The 22080-nt window shown below is 35.3% G+C and overlaps 1 protein-coding gene across 11 annotated transcripts in view; it reads left to right on the top strand.

Moving 5' to 3' along the window:
* Positions 1-18043, top strand: part of NEK1 (NIMA related kinase 1) — a 215923-nt gene extending 197880 nt beyond the window's left edge. For all 11 annotated transcript variants that reach the window (XM_073892483.1, XM_073892490.1, XM_073892491.1 and 8 more), the window contains one exon: positions 16823-18043. In XM_073892483.1, the coding sequence (XP_073748584.1) occupies positions 16823-16836 (14 nt within the window). In that variant the 3' untranslated portion in view covers positions 16837-18043. The remainder of the gene's footprint in view (positions 1-16822) is intronic.
* Positions 18044-22080: the final 4037 nt, after the last annotated feature.

The raw sequence follows: 22080 nt of genomic DNA, 5'->3' as shown, positions 1-22080 counted from the left end.
GATTGGTTTTTTTTTTTGGTGTGGGGTTGTATAACTTGTTTATATATTTTGGGTATTAAACCCTTACCAGATATATCATTTGCAAATATCCTCTCCCATTCAATAGGTTGCCTTTTTGTTTTGTTGATGGTGTCCTTTACTGTGCAAAAGCTCTTTATTTTGATGGAGTCCCAACGGTTTGTTTTTGCTTCTGTTTCCCTTGTCTGAAGGGACATATCTAGAAAAATGTTACTATGGCTGATGTCAGAGAAATTATTGTGTTTTCTTTGAGGATTTTTATGGTTTCCAGTCTCTCATTAGGGTCTTTAATTTATTTTTGTGTATAGTGTTAGGACACGGTCCAGTTTCATTCTTTTACATGTAACTGTCCAATTTTCCCACTAGCATTTATTGAAGAGACTGTCTTTTCCCCATTGTATATTCTTGTCTCCATTGACATAACATTAATATGATTAAATATAATTAAAGGTTTATCTCTATTTTCTTCCATTGATTTATATATCTGTTTTTGTACTAGTACCATATGGTTTTGAATACTACAGTTTTGTAGTATATCTTGAAATCTGGAATTATGATACCTTCAGCTTTGTTTTTCTTAAGATTGCTTTGGCTATTTGGGTTCTTTTGTTTTTGCATACAAATTTGAGTATTCCAGTTTTATGAAAAATACTGTTGGTATTTTGATAAGGATTGCCCTGAATCTGTAGATTGCTTTGGGTAATACATTTTGGCAATATTAATTCTAATCCATGAACATGGAGTATCTTTCCATTTGTTTGTGTCATCTTCAGTTTCTTTCATCAGTGTTTTATAGTTTTCAGAGTACAGGTCTTTCACCTCTTTGGTTTATTTGTAGGCATTTTATTCTTTTTGGTGCAATTGTAAATGGGGTTGTTTTCCTAAATTCTCTTTCTTCTACATCATTATTAGTGTATAGAAATGCTACTGATTTCTGGGTATTAATTTTGTATCCCGAGACTTTACTGAATTATTTATTTTGTCTAGTAGTTTTTGGTGGGGCCTTCAGGATTTTCTTTGTATACTATCATGTCATCTGCAAATACTGACAGTTTAACTTCATTACCAATATGGATGCCTCTTATTTCTTTTTATCATCTGAGTGTTGTGGCTAGAACTTCGTGTTATGTTGAATAATAGTGGCAAGAGTGGACATAACTTGTCTTGTTCCTAATATTAAAGGAAAAGTTCTCATTTTTTCACCATTGAGTATGTTAGCTCTGGGACTTTCATATATGGTCTTTATTATGTTGAGGTATGTTCCCTCTAAACCTATTTGGTGAAGAGTTTTTATCATGAAGGGATGCTGAATTTTATAAAATGGTTTCTCTGCATCTATTGATGATCATGTGATTTTTATCCTTTATTTTGTTAATGTAGTATGTCACATTGATTGATTTGTGAATATTGAACTGTCCTTGCGTCCTTGGAATAAATCCCACTTGATCATGGTGAATGATCCTTTGAATGTATTAAATGCAGCTGGCTGAGAATTTTTGCATGTTCATCAGGGATATTGGCCTGTAGTTTTTTTCTTTTTGTGGTATCTTTGTCCCGTTTTGGTGTGAGGGTAAGGCTAGCCTCGCAGGATGTATTTGGAACCTTTCCTTCTTCTTATTTTGGAATAGTTTGAGGAGAATAGGTATTAATTCTTTAAATGTTTGGTAGAAATCAACCTGTGACTCCATCTGGTTCTGGACTTTTATTTTTTGATTATCAATTCATTTACCAGTAATCTGTTCAGATTATCTATTTCTTCCTTACTCAGTTTTGGAAGATTGTATGTTTCTAGGAATATATCCATTTCTTCTAGTTGTCCAATTTGTTAGCATATAATTTTTCATAACATTCTCTTATAATCCTTTGTATTTCTGTGTTGTCAGTTGTTACTTCTCTCATTTTTCTCTCTTTCCTTGATGAGTCTGGCTAAGGATTTATCAATTTTGTTTATCTTCTGTTTTAAATTATTTTATTTTATTTATTTGACAGACACACAGTGAGACAGGGAGCACAAGCAGGGGGAGTGGGAGAGGGAGAAGCAGGCTTCCCGTGGAGCAGGGAGCCCGATGTGGGGCTCAATCCCAGGACCCTGGGATCATGACCTGAGCCGAAGGCAGTCGCTTAACGACTGAGCCACCCAGGCTCCCAATTTTGTTTATCTTTTTAAAGAACCAGCTTTTGCTTTCATTGATTTTTTTCCTATTGTATTTTTAGTCTTTGTCTCATTTATTTCTGCTCTAAATTTATTATCTTCCTTCCTTTTACTCATCTTGTGCTTTGTCCTTTTTCTGGTTCCTTTAGGTATAAGGTTAGATTGTTTATTTAAGCTTTTTCTTGTTTCTTGACATAGGCCTCTGTCGCTTTATTTCCCTCTTAGAACTGCTTTTGCTGCATCCCAGAGATTTTGGACCATTGTGTTTTCATTTTCATTTGTTTCCATGTATTTTTTGGTTTCTTCTTTGTTTCATTAACCCATTGGTTGTTTAGTATCATGTTGTTTAGTCTCCATTTGTTTGTTTTTTTCCAATTTTTATCTTGTGATTTATTTCTAGTTTCACACCGTTGTGGTCAGAAAAAACACATTGGTATGATTTCAGTTTTCTTAAATTTACTAAAGGTTATTTTGTGGCCAAACATCTCTTCTGGAGAATGTTCCATGTGTACTTGAAAAGAATGTATATTCTGTTGTTTTGGGATGGAGTGTTCTGTTTATCTATTACGTCCATCTGGCTTAATGTGTCATTCAAAGATACTCTCCTTTTGATTTCCTGCCTGGATGATCTAGCCATTGATGTAAGTGGAATGTTTACGTCCCCTACTATTATTATATTACCGTGAATTTCTCTATGTTCATTAATATTTGCTTTATGTATTTAAGGCGCTCCAGTGTTGGGTGCATAGATGTTTACTATTGTTATATCCTCTTGTTAGATTGATCCCTTTATCATTATGTAATGCTCTTCTTGTCTCTTGTTGCAGTCTTTGTTTTATTTTTTATTATTTTTAAAGGTTTTATTTATTTATTTATTTGAGAGAGAGAGACAGAGATAGCAAAAGAGTGCACAAGCGGGGAGGAGAGGGAGAAGCAGGCTCCTCGCTGAGCAGAGAGCCTGACACAGGGCTCAATCCCAGGACCCTGAGATCATGACCTGAGCCGAAGGCAGACGCTTAACCAACTAAGCCACCCAGGAGCCCCTGCAGTCTTTGTTTTAAAGTCTGTTTTGTCTAATATAAAGTATTGCTACCATGCCTTTTTTTTTGTTTCCACTTGCTTGGTAAATGCTTTTCCATCCCTTCACTTTCAGGCTATATGTGTCTTTAGAACTGAGGTGAATCTTATGTAGGCAGCATATAGATGGGTTGTGGGTTTTTTTTTTTTTTTTTTTAATGCATCCCACCACCCTGTGTCTTTTGATTGGACCATTTAAGCCATTTACATTTGAGGTAATTAATTGATATGTATGTACTTATTGCCATTCTGTTTTCTGGTTATTTTTCTAGTTGTCTGTTCCCTTCTTCTCTTGCTCGCTTTCTTTGTGATAGATGAATTTCTGTAGTATTATGTTTGGCTTTTTTTTTTCTCTTTATTTTTTGTATGTCTATTACAGGTTTTGGGTTTGTGGTTACCATGAAGATCATATATAACATCCTAAGTATACAGCAGTCTATATTAATTTGATGGTAATTTAAGTTCAAACACATTCTTAAAAAACTTCTTTTTTCTCCCTCCTCCACCTTTAATGTACATGCTGTCATATTGTACGTCCTTTTCATCATTTTCTTATGTCTAATTATAGCTATTACTTTTCAACTTAAAGAACTCCCTTTAACATTTCTTATAAGGCTGGTTTAGTAGTAATAAATTCCTTTATCTTTTTTTGTCTAGGGAACTCTAAGTTTCCCTCAAATATGAAGGATAATTTGCCAGGTAGAGTATTCTTTGTCGTAGGTTTTTTCCTTTCAGCACTTTGAATATATTATGTTACTCTCTTCTGGCTTGCAAAATTTCTGCTGAAATCAGCTGAGAGCTTTATTGGTTTTCCCTTGTAGGTTTATTGTTTCTCCCTTGCTGCCATTAAAAGTCTGTCTTCATCCTTAACCTCTGACATTTAATTATTATGTGTCCTGGTGTGGACTCCTTGGAACACCCTGTGCTTCTTGGACCTGAATGTTTATTTCCTTTCCCAGGTTAGGGAAGTTTTTAGCTATTATTTCAAGTTTTCTACCCCCTTTCTCTCTCTTCTTCTTCTGGGACCCCTGTAATATGAATGTTTCTTTGTTTGATGTTGTCTAAGAGATGCCTAAACCTATCCTCATTTTAAAAAAATTTCTCTTTTTGATGTTCATTTGGATGCTTTCCATTTCCCTATCTTTCAGATTACTGATATGTTCTTCTACATCCACTAAATCTGTTGATCCCGAAGGGAGATGTTTTCCTTTAAAGAAATATTAAGGAACCATAATATCACTCTGGGGGGAAAATATCAGAACTTATATATCCAAATAAATAATAGTTTCTTTATAGTAGAGATATAAATTTATCTAGTTTAGCGTCTCCATTACACAAAATATCTTAGAACTTTTGGAAGTTCACTGACAGCTTATATACCGGGTTATTTTGATGGTCTTTCTTTGTATGAGTCTTTATTCTGGGCACATTTAGGTATTTTTGGATAAAGTTGTAGTTTCTTGAAGCCAAGCTTAGTGAATGAAGTGGGAATCAAGATAAATTTGTGGTCTTTTAGTTTTTAGGTATCTCACCATGAAGTAATGAGCTTAATTTTTAAAGTAAATCTGTAAACTGATTCTGAGTAATTTGAACAAGAATTCTTTTCTAGAATATCTGTCAAAATTACTTTAAACATATGATTTGTATGCTGAAGGGATTTGAGGATTTGAAATGTTTAAAATGTTGCTCAATTTTAGCAATATAAATTTTCAGAAGTTTTATTTATATTCTATCTTGTCAAAAAATTTAACATTGCACTTAAAAATATATATAGTACAAGGTAAAAATAAGTTTAAAAAATGCTTGGGAAAGTCACTTAATCGGGCAAATGAGCATAACCAATGATTATTAAGCCAAGAATGAGGTGAGAATACAAAGTTAATGTTCAAAGGGTCTCTACATTTTGTGAGAATAGGTCATAAATTTGGTGCTTATCTTTCTAGCAAAGCAGGAAACCTAATTAATTACATGGGTCACTGTTCTCAAGACAAAACATCTCACTCACAAGACAGCTGTTTTTGGTATTAAAACAAAGGACCAATTTGCCCATGATTCTTTTTTTTTTTTTTCATTTTTGCCCATGATTCTTAAAAAGAGGGCACAATCATACAGTGTTCCTCAAATTTTAATTACATGTGGATTTCTTTAAAGGGGAAATTTTTTTTTTAGACTTCAAGAATATAAGTCCATAGGCCTTAGTGAAAAACTCAAGTCTTAGTCTTTCAGAATATCTGTCAGTTGAGAATTACTACTGTAAAACAGATGTTTTTCCTCTAAATATTGAAATACTGTTTTTGTTTTCAAAATTAATATATAAAATTTAAACATTATCTGGAACTTGAATATTTCTGATTTTATTGAGATCTTGGACCCTGTTTTATAAAACAGTGCTATAATGGACTAAAAATTATCTTCAGTAATTTTTACAATATTTGGATTTCAGGGGCCTCTTTCTCATAATATGATATAGTGTAGTTTAATGACATGAAACCAGAGAATGACTCCACTTAAGTTAATCTGTGAAGAATACCAAACTAGTTTTATTTGTATTCATACTGTTTAACCTTCGGGCAATTCTCCATAAGTATTGTTTCAGTACTGCTTTTTTATAAGTAATCAACAGTGTGCTTAGGGTTCAACTTTGCTTGACAAATATTTGGAAAACCTTTATTTGGTATTGCTCCTTAAGCTGAGAACTGTAGCAGTTGACTGAGCCACAGGGTGGAATTGACATGTCTTTTGGGTAGTTGAGTGTCTTCAGAAGGATACATGCCTACATAGAAGGCTATCTCTCCTACAAAGCACCAAAAATCAGGCTAGGCTTATACACTCCTCAAGAAGTGATACTGGGAGAGGGTTCAACATGGCAGCATAGGAAGATCCTAAGCTTACCTCCTTCCACAGGCACAACAAATCCGCAACTACATATAGAATAATTATTCTCCTGAAGGGGTCCTAGAAAGTGGATGAATGAAGCCTCCACAACAAGGGACAGCACTGAGATGGGTAGAAGAGGCAGAGATATGATCTCACTACAGAAAAAACCCACACCCCTGGTGCAGCACTCCATGGTCAGGAGGGATCTCAAAGGTATAGAACTTTTTCCTGAGGAATGATTGATTTGGGCTCTATATCAGGCACCCCAGCCCTGAGATCCTACAGAGGAGAGACAAGTGGGGGAATACCCACACTTAAAGGTCTTGAATCCAAACTCATTCAACCCGGAAACCAGCACAGAACACCAGATTAAAAAGCACATAAACCATATGTGAAGGAGAACACTTACTCATCTTAGAGCAACTGCTGCAACTGCTGGATTCTTCCCAGGGACAGAGACACTGGCAGCAGTCATGTTTACTGCCTTGTTCTGTCATGCTGATCCTGGCACTGGCAGGAGCCATTACGGAATTCTACCTGTAGACCGCTAATGCCAGGGGACATGCACCACTCAGAGCTCTATGTACCACCCTGCACCTTGGCTGGGCCTCATTGCTATCTGGGCCAGAGACAACCTCCTCCCACCAGTGTATCCACAGCAATCAAGGTTCCACGACAACAGGAGGATACATGCAGCCCACACAGGTGCTCTTTGGAGCAGCTGGCTTTGGTGGCAAAGGGTAGGGGGGATTGTGTTGTGCTTCTGGGCTATATAGGACATGTCCTACATAAAGCCTTCCTTCAGACCAAGAAATGTACCTGAACCACCTAATACATAGAAAAGATGCAAGAGTTAGGCAAAATAGGAGATGGAGGAATATGTCCCAACAAAAGAAAAAGACAAAACCTCAGAAAAAGAACTGAAGAAAATGAAGATAAGCAGTTTACCTGATAAAGAGTACAGCATAATAGTCATAAAAATGCTGACTGAACTCAGGGGAAGAGTGGATGAACACAATGAGAATTTCAAAAAAGAGAAAATAAAAGAAAGTAGCAATCAGAGAGGAAGAATACATTAACAAAATGAAAAACACACTAGAGAGAATAAATAGCAGATTAGATGATACTCAGATCAGTGAACTGTAAGACAGGATTTTAGAAATCACTCAAACTGAACAGCAGAAAGAAAAAAAATTAGGATAGTTTAAGGGACCTATGGAACAACATCAAGCATACTAACATTTACATTATAGGGGACTCAGAAGGAGAAGAGAGAAAGGGTCAGAAAATTTATTTGAAGAAATAATAGCTGGGATGCCTGGGTGGCTCAGTTGGTTAACATCTGCCTTCGGCTCAGGTCACGGTCTCAGGGTCCTGGGTTCAAGTTCTGCATTGGGCTCCTTGCTCAGAAGGGAGCCTGCTTTTCCGTCTGCCTGCCACTCCCCCTGCTTGTGTGCTCACACTCTCCCTGTCTCTCTCTCTCTGACAAATAAATAAGTAAAATATTTTTTAAAAAAAGAAAGGATGAAAGACTAGCTGAAAACGTCCCTAGCCTGGGGAAAGGAAACACATCTGGGCCCGGGAATCACCAAGGGTCCCAAACAAGATGATCCCAAAGAGAACCACACTAAGACACACATAATAGTTAAAATGTCAAAAATGAAAGATAAAGAGAAAATCTTTAAAGCAGCAAGAGAAAAATAGTTACATGTAAGGGAACCATTATAGACTATCAGCTGAACCCTCATGGACTATCAGAAATTATTCAGGCCAGAAGAGAGTTGCATGATATATTCAAAGTGCTGAAAGGAAAAAAAACTAACAACCAAGAATATTCTACCAGACAAGGTTAATATTCAAAATTGAAGGGGAGATACACAGTTTCCCAGACAAGCAAAAGTTACAAGAATTCATCACTACTAAGTCAGCTTTACAAAGAAAAGAAAAGACAGGCCATAACTAGGAATAAGAAATTATATTAAAAAAATCACACCGGTAGAGGCAAACATATAGGACAGGTAGTGAGTCAATGACTTATAGAGCTAGTATGAGGGTTAAAGATAGAAGTAATAAAATCAACTAAATGTACAATAATTACTAATGGGATACACTAAGCAAAAAAATGTAAAATAAAGTATGACATCAAAAACTTAAACAATGTGGGGGGGAGTAAAAATGCAGTGCTTTTTAAGGTATTCAAAATTAAATACCCACCAATTTAAAATAGACTGGCATATACATAAGTTGTTATATATGAACCTCACAGTAACCACAAACCAAAAACCTGTAATGCATACACAAAAAATAAAGAAAAAGGAGATCAAATTTAACTCTAAAGAAAATTAGTAAATCATAAGGGAGCAAGAAAAGAAGAAGTGAATAGAGAAGAACTACAGAAACAACAAGAAAACAACAAAATGACAATAAATATATACCTGTAAGTAAGTAGACTAAATGCTTTACTCAAAAGACATAGGGTGGCTAAATGTATATTTTTTTAAAAAAGTCCCATCTGTATGCTATCTACCAGAGACTCACATCAGATGTTAAGACACACACAGACTGAAAGTGAAGGGATAGAAAAAGATACTACGTGCAAATAGAAATGACAAGAAAAGCAGTACTTATCAAATTAAATAGACTTTAAAACAAAGCCTATAAAAAGAGACAAAGAAGGGATAAAGGGATCCATCCAATGAGAAGATATAACACTTATAAATATTTATGCACCTAGCATAAGAGCACCTAAATACAGAATGCAAATATTAACATGCAAGGGGAGAAATTGGCAACAATACAATAATAGTAGCGACTTTAACACCCCACTTACATCAATGGGTAGATCATCCAGACAGAAAATTAATAAGGAAATATTGACTGTTGAACAACATACTAGACCAGATGGACTTCATAGATATGTACAGAACATTTCATCCAAAAACAGAATATTCTTCTCAAGTGCATATGAACATTCTCCAGAATAGATCATATGTTAGACCACAAAAAAGTCTCAGTGAACTTAAGAAGATTGAAATCGTATCAAACATCTTTTCTGACCACAATGGTATGATACTAGAAACCAACTACAAGAAGGAAACTGGAAAAAAAACACAAACGTGGAGACTCCAACATGCTACTAAACAACCAGTGGATCAAATGATAGAGGAAATCAGAAAATACCTTGAGACAAATGAAAATGAAAACACAATGCTCCAAAATCTATGGGACGCAGCAAAAGCAATTATAAGAAGGAAGGTTATAGCAATACCTGCCCATTTCAAGAAACAAGAAAAAGCTTAAATAAACAATCTAAGCTTACACCTCAAGGAATTAGAAAAAGAACAAAGCCCATAGTTAGTAGAGGAAAGAAATAATAAAGATCACAGAGGAAATAAAATAGGGTCTAAACAAACAGTGGAAAAGATTAATGAAACTAAAAGTTGGCTATTTGAGAGATAAAATTGATAAATCTTTAGCAAAACTCATTAAGAAAAAAAGAGGGCCCAAATAAAATCAGAAATGAAGGAAATATAACCAATACCACAGAAATACAAAGGATCATAAAAGACTACTACAAACAGCTATACACCAACAAATAGAAAACCTAGAAGAAATGGATAGGTTCCTAGAACAAATAGTCTTCTAAAACTGAATTGGGAAGAAATCGAAAATTTGAACAGACTGATTACCAATAATAAAATTGAAGCAGTAAAAACAAAAAACAAAACAAACAAAACCTCCCAACAAATAAAGTCCAGGACCAGACAGATTCACAGGTAATTCTTCCAAACATTTTTTAAAAGTTAGTGTCTGTCATTCTTAAGCTATTCCAGATTATTGAAGAGGAAAGAATGTTTCCAAGCTCTTTCTATGAGGGCATCATTACCCCGAGACTTAAATCAGAAAAAGACACTACAAAAAAAAAAGAAAAAAATTATATACATTAAAAGGATCATACACCATGATCAAGTGGGATTTATTCTGGGGATGGAAGGATAATACAGTATTCACCAATCAATCAATGTGATACACCACATTAACAAAACACAGTGTAAAAGGCATGATCATCTCAGTAGATGCAGTAAAAGCACTTGATAAAATTCAGTATCCATTTATACTATAAACTCTCAACAAAATGGATATAGAGGGAAGGTACCCCAATATAATAGAGGCCTTATATGATAAACCCATAGTAAGCATCATACTTAGTGGTGAAAAAGTTAAAAGTTTTTCCTCTAAGATGAGGACCAAAACAAGGACACCCACTTTCAGCATTTTTATTCAATATAGTTTTGGAAATCCTAGCCACAGCAGTTGGACAAGAAAAGGAAATAAAAGGCATCCAAATTGGAAAGAAAGAAATAAAACTGTTACTTTTCCCAGATGAAAGGATACTATGTGAGGAGAACTTTAAAGCCTTCACCCAAAAACTATTAGAAATAATAAATGAGGGACGCCTGGGTGGCTCAGTCGGTTAAGCATCTGCCTTCGGCTCAGGTCATGATCCCAGGGTTCTGGGATCGAGTCCCACATCAGGCTCCCTGCTCAGCAGGAGGCCTGCTTCTCCCTCTGCCTGCCACTCCCCCTGCTTGTGCTCTCACACACTCTCTCTCTCTGGCAAGTAATAAAACCTAAAAAAAAAAAAAAAAGAATAAATGAATTCAGGAAAGTTGCAAAATACAAAATCAATATACAGAAATCAGTTGTGTTTCTCTATCTTTTAGTTTCAAGTTTTTATTTAAATTCTAGTTAGAACATATAGTGTAATAACAGTTTCAGGAATAGAATTTAGTGATTCATCAGTTATATATAACACTGAGTGCTCATCACAAGTGTGTTCCTTAATACTCATCACCCATTTAATCCATCCAGCCACCCACCTCCCCACCACAACCCTCAGTTTGTTCTCTGTAGTTGAATATGTTTTATGGTTCACCTCTTTTTCTCCCCCTATGTTCATCTGTTTCATTTCTTAAATTCCTCCAATGAGTAAAATCATATGGTATTTGTCTTTCTCTGACTGACTTATTTCACTTAGCATAATACACTCTAGCTCCATCCACGTTGTTGCAAATGCCAAGATTTCTTTTCGTTTGTTTGTTTATGGCTGAGTAATATTACTGGAAGTCCTAGCCTCAGCATTCAGACTACAAAAAGAAATAAAAGGCATCCAAACTGGCAAGGAAGTCAAACTTTCACTGTTTGCAGATGACATGATACTCCATGTAGAAAACCCGAAAGATTCCACCAAAAAATTGCTAGAACTGATACACACGAATTCAGTAAAATTTCAGGATACAAAATCAACATACAGAAATCTGTTGCATTTCTATACACCAATAATAAAGCAGCAGAAAGAGAAATTAAAGAATCAGTCCCATTTACAATTGCATCAAAAAACATATGATACCGGGGCGCCTGGGTGGCTCAGTCGTTAAGCGTCTGCCTTCGGCTCAGGTCATGATCCCAGGGTCCTGGGATCGAGCCCCACATCGGGCTCCCTGCTCAGTGGGAATCCTGCTTCTCCCTCTCCCACTCCCCCTGCTTGTGTTCCCTCTCTCACTGTGTCTCTCTCTGTGTCAATTAAATAAATAAAATCTTTTAAAAAAAAATATATGATACCTTGGAATAGACTTAACCAAAGAGGTAAAAGATCTGTACTCTGAAAACTATAAAACACTTATGAAAGAAATTGAAGATGTTGTGTTTCTATGCACTAATAACAAACTAGCAGAAAGAGAAATTAAAACAATCCCATTTATAATTGTATCAAAAAGAGTAAAATACCTAGGAATAACTTTAACCAAGGAGGTGAAAGACCTATACTCTGAAATAAATAAGACATTGATGAAAAAAATTGAAGATGACACAAATAAATGGAAAGATATACTGTTCAAAATCAGTTGGAAGAATTAATATGTTAAAATATCCAGGAGCGCCTGGGTGGCTCAGTTGTTAAGCATCTGCCTTTGGTTCAGGTCATGGTCCCAGGGTCCTGGGATCGAGGCCCACATCAGGCTCCCTGCTCTGCAGGAAGCCTGCTTCTCCCTTTCTCACTCCCCTTGCTTGCGTTCCCTCTCTCTGTGTCTCTCTCTGTCAAATAAATAAATAAAATCTTTAAAAAAAATGTTAAAATATCCATATTACCCAAAGCAATCTACAGATTCAGTGCAATCCCTATCAAAATAATCCTAAAATTTATATGCAAGCACAAAAGACCTTGAATAGCCAAAGCAGTCTTGGGAAAGAAGAACGAAGAGATATCATACTCCCTGATTTTAAACTATCCTGCAGAGCTGTAGTAATCAAAACTAGCACAAAAACAGACACATATTATCAATGGAACAGAATAGAGAGCACAGAAATAAACCCATGCTTATATGCTTATATGTTCAGTTAACCTACAACAAAGGAGGCAAGAAATTACAGGGAAAAGACAGTCTTTTCACTAAGTGACATTGGGAAAACTGGAGAACTACATGTAAAAGAATGAGACTGGACCACTTTCTTTCACCATATATTAAAATATACTTAAAATGGATTAAAGACTTAAAATAATACTTGAAGCCATAAAACTCTGAGAATAAAACATAGGCAGTAAGCGCTTTGACATTGGTCTTAGCAATACTTTTTTGGATCTGTCTCCTCTGACAAGGACAACAAAAGCAAAAATATACAAGGGGTACCACATCAAACTAAATAGCTTTTGCACAGCAAAGGAACCCATCAACAAAATGAAAAGGCAACCTCCTGAATGGGAGAAGATATTTAAAAAAGACATATTCAATAAGGGATTAATATTTGAAATATGTAAAGAACTCATAAAACTCAATATTGAAAAAAAATCAATCAATTAAAAAAAGGCTAAGGACCTGAATAGCAATTTTTCCAAAGAAGACATTAAGATAACCAACAGGCACATGTAAAGATGCTCCACATCACTCACCATCAGGGAAATACAAGTCAAAACCACAAAGAGATACCACCTTAAACCTGTCAGAATGGCTATTATGAAAGAGACAGGAAACAGCAAGTGTTGACAAGGAGGTAGAGAAAAGGGAACTCTTGGTGGGAATGTAAATTCGTGCAGCCATTATGGAAAACAGTATGGAGGTTCCTCAAAATATTAAAAAATGAACTGCCATACAATCCAGCTATTCCATTTCTAGGTAATTATCCAAAGAAAATGAAAATACTAAATCAGTGGGGCGCCTGGCTGGCTCAATTGGTAGAGCATACGACTCTTGATCTCTGGGTTATGGGTTCAAGCTCCATGTTGGGTGTAGAGATTACTTAAAAATAAAAAAAAATACTAATTCAAAAAGACATATCCACTCATATATTCATTGCAGTAATATTTACAGTAGCCAAAATATGGAAGCAAACTAAATGTCCATAGATAGATAAATGGATAAAGATGTGGCAAATATACACAATGGAATACTACTCAGCCAACAGAGTGAATTCTTGCCATTTGCAACAACATGGATAGACCTAGAGAGTATTATGCTACAGGAAATAAATCAGAGAAATATATGACTTTACTTACATGTGGAACCCAAAAAACAAAAGAAACAGGACAGTCACAAAAAGAGACTCATAGATACAGAGAACAAACTGGTGGTTGCCGAAGTGGAGGGAGGATGGGGGGGATGGATGGAATTAGTGAAGGGATTAAGAGGTACAGTCTTCAGTTGTAAAAGAAGACAAGGGATATAATGTACAGCATAGGGAATATAGTTAATATTGTAACAGCTTTGTACAGTGACAGATGATAACTAGACCTTGTGACCATTTTGTAGTGCATATAAATATCAAATCAGTATGTTGTACACTTAATACTGTATTGTATTACAATATTGTGTATCTGTTAGTCTTCAATCTAAAAAAAGAAAAAACAATATCAGAATTTCAAACAAATTTTGTATCACACAGAAGGAAATGAGGACCCTGAGGTTCTGTATCATAAAGCCTATCAGTATTTCCTTTAGCCTAGAAAAAGTATAAAGCAGTTAGTCAAATGCTTCCTTTGGAAACCTTTTTAAAAATATCTCACTGAAGCCCCTAAAACATTGCAACTTACTAATAATGTAAAAATTATATATACTAATATATAAACTCACTAAACTGGTTATAAAATGTATATGGAACTATATGAATAAATTGCTCTTTTGTATTGTTAATCCTAAAACAGTTAAATGTTGGACAGTGATTGGATTTAGAATAACTATTTCAAAGTCATTCTTAATGGAAATACTTAGACCCTAGATCTAGTTGTCTTATAGATTGTTCTTTTAGGCCACATTAGGGGATAATAATTAAACCATGTGATCTACATATGGCACTTACACACTTTGATATTCTTTTTTAGGTGAGGGGGAGATTAATGAAGGGAGAGGATAGGTAAATTATATCTAGCTCACCCAAAAGTGCTATCATTGTCATTAAGAAATATGTTAAAAAGAAAATTATCTAAAATACATTTCTGTTTTATTTTACTGAAAATGATCTGAGTCCTCAAAAGATGGCCCCCTCTCTTCAGCTGCCTGATACTGTTAGAATATAGGTTTGGTAAGCATCTACAACTGCAGCTATTAGGAAAATTAATGCCATTTAGTCCATAGCTAAGTACTGTCCAGAGTCAGAAGTCAAATACAACTAGTAAAATGTGTAAGTTTTTTTACATTATTCCTAAAAAATTCCTCCACAAGGGGGAAAGGATTATAACTGTGGTCAATGGTAGAATGGCAAAGGCCACCAAGTCCTCGTGTAGAATATCAATCTTGGCAGTCCACGCCTGTAGATCTTCCTTCCACATTTATTTTAGAGTATTGTACTGTGTTTATGTAATGAAGTTCTCTATAGCAGCTAAAACAAATGAACTAAATTTTCATCTATCACTATGAATAAGCCCCACAAATATGATGAATGGAATAAGTAGGACAGAGAACCATTTATATAATGTTTAAAAGCAATATTATTTAGGTGTGCATATATGCAATAAAAGTAAAAAAAAACATGAAAAGATACACATCAGTTTAGGATATTGATAATACCTTGGGCAAGAAGAAAAGACAACAAGATTGGAAAAGGGTACTTTCTATCTGTAATATGTTTTTCTTAAAAAATAACCCATATCAATATGACCCAAAATTAACTTTTATTAATTCTCAGTATTGGGTACATGTGTGTTCATTGGTTTGCTCTCTGTACCTTTCTATTTGAAACATTTTGAGACCAATGGAACAGAATAGAGAGCCCAGACATGGACCCTCAACTCTATGGTCAAATAATCTTGAACAAAGCAGGAAAAAAATATGCAATGGGAAAAAGACAGTCTCTTCAATAAATGGTGCTGGGAAAATTGGACAGCTATATACAGAAGAATGAAACTCGACCATTCTCTAACACCATACACAAAGATAAACTCAAAATGGATGAAAGACCTCAATGTGAGACAGGAATCCATCAAAATCCTAGAGGAGAACATAGGCAGTAACCTCTTTGACATCGGCCACAGCAACTTCTTTCAAGACACATCTCCAAAGGCTAGTGAGACAAAAGCAAAAATGAACTTTTGGGACTTCATCAAGATAAAAAACTTCTGCAGAGCAAAGGAAACAGTCGACAAAACAAAGAGGCAAACCACAGAATGGGAGAAGATATTTGCAAATGACACTACAGACAAAGCACTGATTTCCAAGATCTATAAAGAACTTTTCAAACTCAACACCCAAAAAACAAATAAGTCAAAAAATGGGAAGAAGACATGAACAGACACTTCTCCAAGGAGGCCCTACAAATGGCTAACAGACACATGAAAAAATGTTCATCATCATTAGCCATCAGGGAAATTCAAATCAAAACCACCTTGAGATAACCACCTTACACCAATTAGAATGGCAAAAATTGACAAGGCAAGAGAACAACAAATGTTGGAGAGGTTGTGGAGAAAGAGAAACCCTCTTACACTGTTGGTGAGAATGCAAGTTGGTACAGCCAACTGGATTTTAATGAAAGATCACTTTTGCTCGAGTGTGGAAGATCATGATTGCTGTGTAGGATTAAATCAAGCAGTCTGTTTAATTCATTCGACTATGTTTTTTTTTAGAATAAAGAAAAATTGGAAGCAACCAACATAAGTGGAAATGGTTAATTTAATTATGCCTTATCTGTAAAATAAAATACTATGCAGCCACTGAAACTGACATGGAGCATATCCATGATTCATTCTTTCTCAACATATTGTAAAATTTTCATCATATGTAAAAGTTGAAAGAACTTTACATTTATCACCCATATACCCAGCACCTAGATTCTGCCACTTACATTTTATAATCTTGCTTTATTACTTATTTATCTATTCTTCCATCCGTTGTGTGCATTAAAGAGGAAATATGCGATTAAAAAGTTAGATTTTGAAAGTTTTTTCAAAATTTGTTATTTGCATGGAATTATTGACATTAGCCATCTTTGGCTTATAGATGATTTTTGTTTCCCACTTTATTCATTGTACTGTTTGAATATTTTACACCAAGTATGTGATATTAAATAATATTAAGTGATCTTAAATAAAAACTACACTTAAAATTACATTAAAGCTCTTTTCCTTTACCGTAAAAAAGAATTAGTTTTTTACTAAGTAGATACAGTTTGATTTGCAATGAAGTGAACTAATTTTTTTTTTCTTTTTCACAGATAATGATGAATAATCATCAGAACATTCTTTAATTCTCAACTGTATGAGAACATTTATATTTGGCTCATCAGAAAAACAAGCTGCAGGGGGAAATGTAGCAATTTTCTACAAATACCAGATTTAAGATGGGCATGCTGATTGCATGAAAAAGATGGAGAAACATGCCATTTTTCAATTAAGATTCTAGTATTTTACCTATTTTATTTTGTTCACTGAGTTCTATAGTAACCTCCTACAGAATATATACTTTATTAAATTATCCAACCAAAGCATAAGAGACATTGATCCAGAGCTGGACTTAATGGTTCTGAAAAAGATTTACTAATGCAGTAAGGTAACTTTTACTTTGAGCAAATGTCTTTAAGATGAGAGAATTACTTAAGTTATGAAAGACTTGCCTATGGTTTTTCATTTAAGTATTTAAGCATGACCTTTTTTTCTGTCTACATGTTTTCGTATCCAGCAATTTGGTATTAAATAACCTTGTCAAGGGCTCTATTTAAATCTTTACATTTTGAAGATGGAATTTTTAGCCTTAAAGTTTATATTTTCCATCTTTTTTCAACCAGTGTGTCTCCTGAACCAGCTCAGTGGAACAGGCTGTAGAGGTCAGTCTTAGAAATCATTGAAAACTTTGATTATGGAAAATAACAAAATTGTATTTCCTGGTATTTAAAAAGTTCGTTAATTTTTCCTTTTTAAGGACCAGAATCAGGAATATTATATTGAAAAATCAGTTTATGAATTTCAGCATTGACGTAGCATATATCATAAAGTTGCCCTTTTTGTTTTTAACTTTCATGTATATGCTTCCAGGGCAATACAGAAAAAGGAACTGTTTTTATTTTGACACTGTGACAGTTTGGGTAACTAGCATTCCAGAGCGGGGGTAATGTTTGCCTCTTTTATTTCCATTATGGTCATTAAAATGATGGTCACACATCTTCAGTTGCAATGTGCCAGGTATTACATGGTTTCATTAGAGATATCTAAAGTCCAGATGCTTTTAGTAATAAAAGCATAATTTTTGAAACCGGAGTACATAGCAGTCTGGTTGGCATAATCTGTAATTTGAACAGTAAAATCTTATCTTGCAGCACTATCAGTACTAGGCTAACTTTATTATGTATATTATTTCTAACATCCAAAACTAACTACTTGATTTTTATATGTTTGTTTATTTTATGATATTACTATTAAATTTTTATTGTCTACCTGAAGTACACTATCAGTTGTCTTTTACTTATTTGCACTATTCTTAATAGAATGCTTTTACAGTGAGCTGAGAATACTTTTGTTTGTTTTATCTGATGATTTCCATTATGTTTTTCAAGGAGGAATATGAATTTTGCACTTTAATTCTCTACAATCCTGAAAAATGAGAATGATCTTTTAGGGAGTTATTTTCTAATTCTTAGTCTATTACAACTATTAGAAAAGCAACTAAGGATATAACACAGTAGAAAAGTTGTTTAACCATATTTCAAAAGATGTCATTTATATATATATATAAGAATAGGGATGACAAATAGGATTTATGCCATCTCCAGTCAATTGGTAGTGAGTGGCTCTGGATTGTTATTATGGAAAGATTGTGCCAGTGGAAAGTGGGCTATTATTATTTAATAAGGTCTATTATAAGTGGCCAAAGTGAATGTGGGAGCATCTATAGATTGATAAATTAGAGCTAGAAAGGGCTATGAGGATAATTTAGTATTACCTCCATTTAACAGGCAAAGACATTTGAATTGTAAAATGAATGAAGTCGCTTGCATAAAAGGCCAGAGTCAGACTAATTCCAGGTCTAACATTGTGCTATTAGCACACTGGTTTTTTAATTTATTTCACCTGGAGAGTGAAAAAGAATAAATTCAATAGGAAAAAGTATACTTAGCATTAATACATTAAGAATTCAGAGATTTCCTGTTCCTAGGAATAACACTATTGTAATTAGCCTTCCTGTTGAAAATTTTTTATTGTTAAATAAAGGGTTTTTTCCTCATAAATTAAAAAAAATACCTTTTATCACTTCATTGATGATGGATCTTTAAAGATCGTGTGTGTGTGTGTGTGTCTTTAATATACATCTAAAAATACAGAAGTTGTCAGAAGATGAATTGCAAGGCCAAAGCTTAGGAGAAAGTCTCAATCCGGAGATTAATGAATTTTGGAGAGAAAAAGGTAGTTTTGACCTGAAAGTATCCAACACCTTACACTTTGTTATAGTAGCTCATGGAGCAAAAGAGGTAAAAGATGAGGCCAAGGGCCCATCCAAGTTGGAGAATCCTGTAGGAAACCCTACATTAAGGTGGGACTTCAGAAGCTTACATCTTCACAATAAGGGAGAACTAGAACTAAACCCAACCACAAATTCAGGGACTATAGGAAAATAAAAGGACAAAAAAAATGTATTAAGAAGTCATGACCACAAACCAGTCTTTAAGTGGTTTTGTATCTTGAGCACCAAACTCTGAGTGGGCCAGGTAACTTTAAACTCAAACATAATTTGAAATGATTCCCAACTAGTAGTACTCCCATGAACCAGGCAGAAGCCATTCCAATGCCTCTGTGAAGGAAGACATTTATTTTATATCTTGAAAAGCCCCAAAAGTGAGTTTTGAAGACAATGATAAGCACAGAGAAAAAAGTATACAATCAATCAAGGCAATATAAGTGGGAGATAGGGACAGGATCTGCACAGACTTTAGATTTTTTCTTTTTTTTTTATTATGTTAATCACCATACATTACATCATTAGTTTTTGATGTAGTGTTCCATGATTCATTGTTTGTGCATAACACCCAGTGCTACACGCAGAATGTGCCCTCTTTAATACCCATCACCGGGCTAACCCATCCCCCCACCCCCTCCCCTCTAGAACCCTCAGTTTGTTTCTCAGAGTCCATCGTCTCTCATGGTTCGTCTCCCTCTCCGATTTCCCCCCCTTCATTCTTCCTTTCCTGCTATCTTCTTTTTTTTTTTAAACATATAATGTATTATTTGTTTCAGAGGTACTGGTCTGTGATTAAACAGTCTTACACAATTCACAGCGCTCACCATAGCACATACCCTCCCCAATGTCTATCACCCAGCCACCTCATCCCTCCCACCCCCACCCCTCCAGCAACCCTCAGTTTGTTTCCTGAGATTAAGAATTGCTCGTATCAGTGAGATCATATAATACATGTCTTTCTCTGATTGACTTATTTCGTTCATCATAATACCCTCCAGTTCCATCCACGTCATTGCAAATGAAAAGATTTCATTCCTTTTGATGGCTGCATAATATTCCATTTGTGTGTGTGTGTGTGTGTGTGTGTGTGTGTGTGTGTGTGTGTGTACACACTTTATCCATTCATCTGTCGATGGACATCTTGGCTCTTTCCATAGTTTGGCTATTGTGGACATCGCTGCTATAAACATTCGGGTGCATGTACCCCTTCAGATCACTACATTTGTATCTTTGGGGCAAATACCCAGTAGTGCAATTGCTGGGTCGTATGGTAGCTCTATTTTCAACTTTTTGGGGAACCTCCATACTGTTTTCCAGAGTAGCTGCACCAGCTTGCATTCCCACCAACAGTGTAGGAGGGTTCCCCTTTCTCCACATCCCCACCAACATCTGTCATTTCCTGACTTGTTAATTTTAGCCATTCTGACTGGTGTGAGATGGTATCTCATTGAGGTTTTGATTTGGATTTCCCTGATGCCGAGCGCTGTTGAACACTTTTTCATGTGTCTGTTGGCCATTTGGATGTCTTCTTTGGGAAAATGTCTGTTCAAGTCTTCTGCCCATTTCTTGATTAGATCATTTGTTCTTTGGGTGTTGAGTTTAATAAGTTCTTTATAGATTCTGGATACTAGTCCCTTATCTGATATGTCATTTGCAAATATCTTCTTCCATTCTGTCGGTTGTCTTTTGGTTTTGTTGACTGTTTCCTTGGCTGTGCAAAAGCCTTTTTCTTGATCAAGTCCCAATAGTTCATTTTTGCCTTTGGCAAAACATTGCCTTTGGCAATGTTTCTAGGAAGAAGTTGCAGCAGCTGAGGTCGAAGAGGCTGCCTGTGTTCTCCTTTGGGATTTTGATGGACTCCTTTCTCATCATTTAGGTCTTTCAATCATTTTGAGTCTATTTTTGTGTGTGGTGTAAGGAAATGGTCCAGTTTCATTCTTCTGCATGTGGCTGTCCAATTTTCCCAACACCATTTGTTGAAGAGACTTTTTTCCATTGGACATTCTTTCCTGCTTTGTTGAAAATTAGTTGACCATAGAGCTGAGGGTCCATTTCTGGGCTCTCTGTTCTGTTCCAGTGATCTATGTGTCTGTTTTTGTGCCAGTGCCATACTGTCTTGAGGATTACAGCTCTGTAATAGAGCTTGAAGTCTGGAATTGTGATGCCGCCAGCATTGCTTTTCTTTTTCAACCTTCCTCTGGCTATTTGGGGTCTTTTCTGGTTCCATACAAATTTTAGGATTATTTGTTCCACTTCTTTGAAAAAAGTGGATGGTATTTTGATAGGGACTGCATTGAATGTGTAGATTGCTCTAGGTAGCTTTGACATCTTCACAATATTTGTTCTTCCAATCCATGAGCATGGGACGTTTTTCCATTTCTTTCTGTCTTCTTCAATTTCCGTCATGAGTATTTTATAGTTTTCAGAGTACAGATTCTTTGCCTCTTTAGTTAGATTTATTCTTAGGTATCTTATGGTTTTGGGTGCGATTGTAAATGGGATCGACTCCTTAATTTCTCTTTCTTCTGTCTTGTGTTGGTGTATAGGAATGCCACTGATTTCTGTGCATTGATTTTATATCCTGCCACTTTACTGAATTTCTATATGAGTTCTAGCAGTTTTGGGGTGGAGTCTTTTGGGTTTTCCTCATAAAGTATCATATCATCTGCAAACAGTGAGAGTTTGACTTCTTCTTTGCCGATTTGGATGCCTTTTCTTATTGTCTGATTGCTGTGGCTAGGACTTCTAATACTATGTTGAATAGCAGTGGTGATAGTGGTCATCCCTGCCATGTTCCTGACCTTAGGGGGAAAGCTCTCAGTTTTTCCCCATTGAGAATGATGTTCACTGTGGGTTTTTCATAGATGGCTTTTATGATATTGAGGTATGTACCCTCTATCCCTATACACTGAAGAGTTTTGATCAAGAAAGGATGCTGTACTTTGTCAAATGCTTTTTCTGCATCTACTGAAAGGATCCTATGGTTCTTGTTCTTTCTTTTATTAATATATTGTATCACGTTGA

This window comes from Callorhinus ursinus, unplaced genomic scaffold (genome assembly GCF_003265705.2).
Source record: "Callorhinus ursinus isolate GAN/ISIS: 27379988/994484 unplaced genomic scaffold, GSC_fseal_2.0 scaffold4, whole genome shotgun sequence".
Taxonomy (NCBI): Eukaryota; Metazoa; Chordata; class Mammalia; order Carnivora; family Otariidae; genus Callorhinus; species Callorhinus ursinus.
This window is presented reverse-complemented; position numbering and strand designations above follow the sequence as displayed.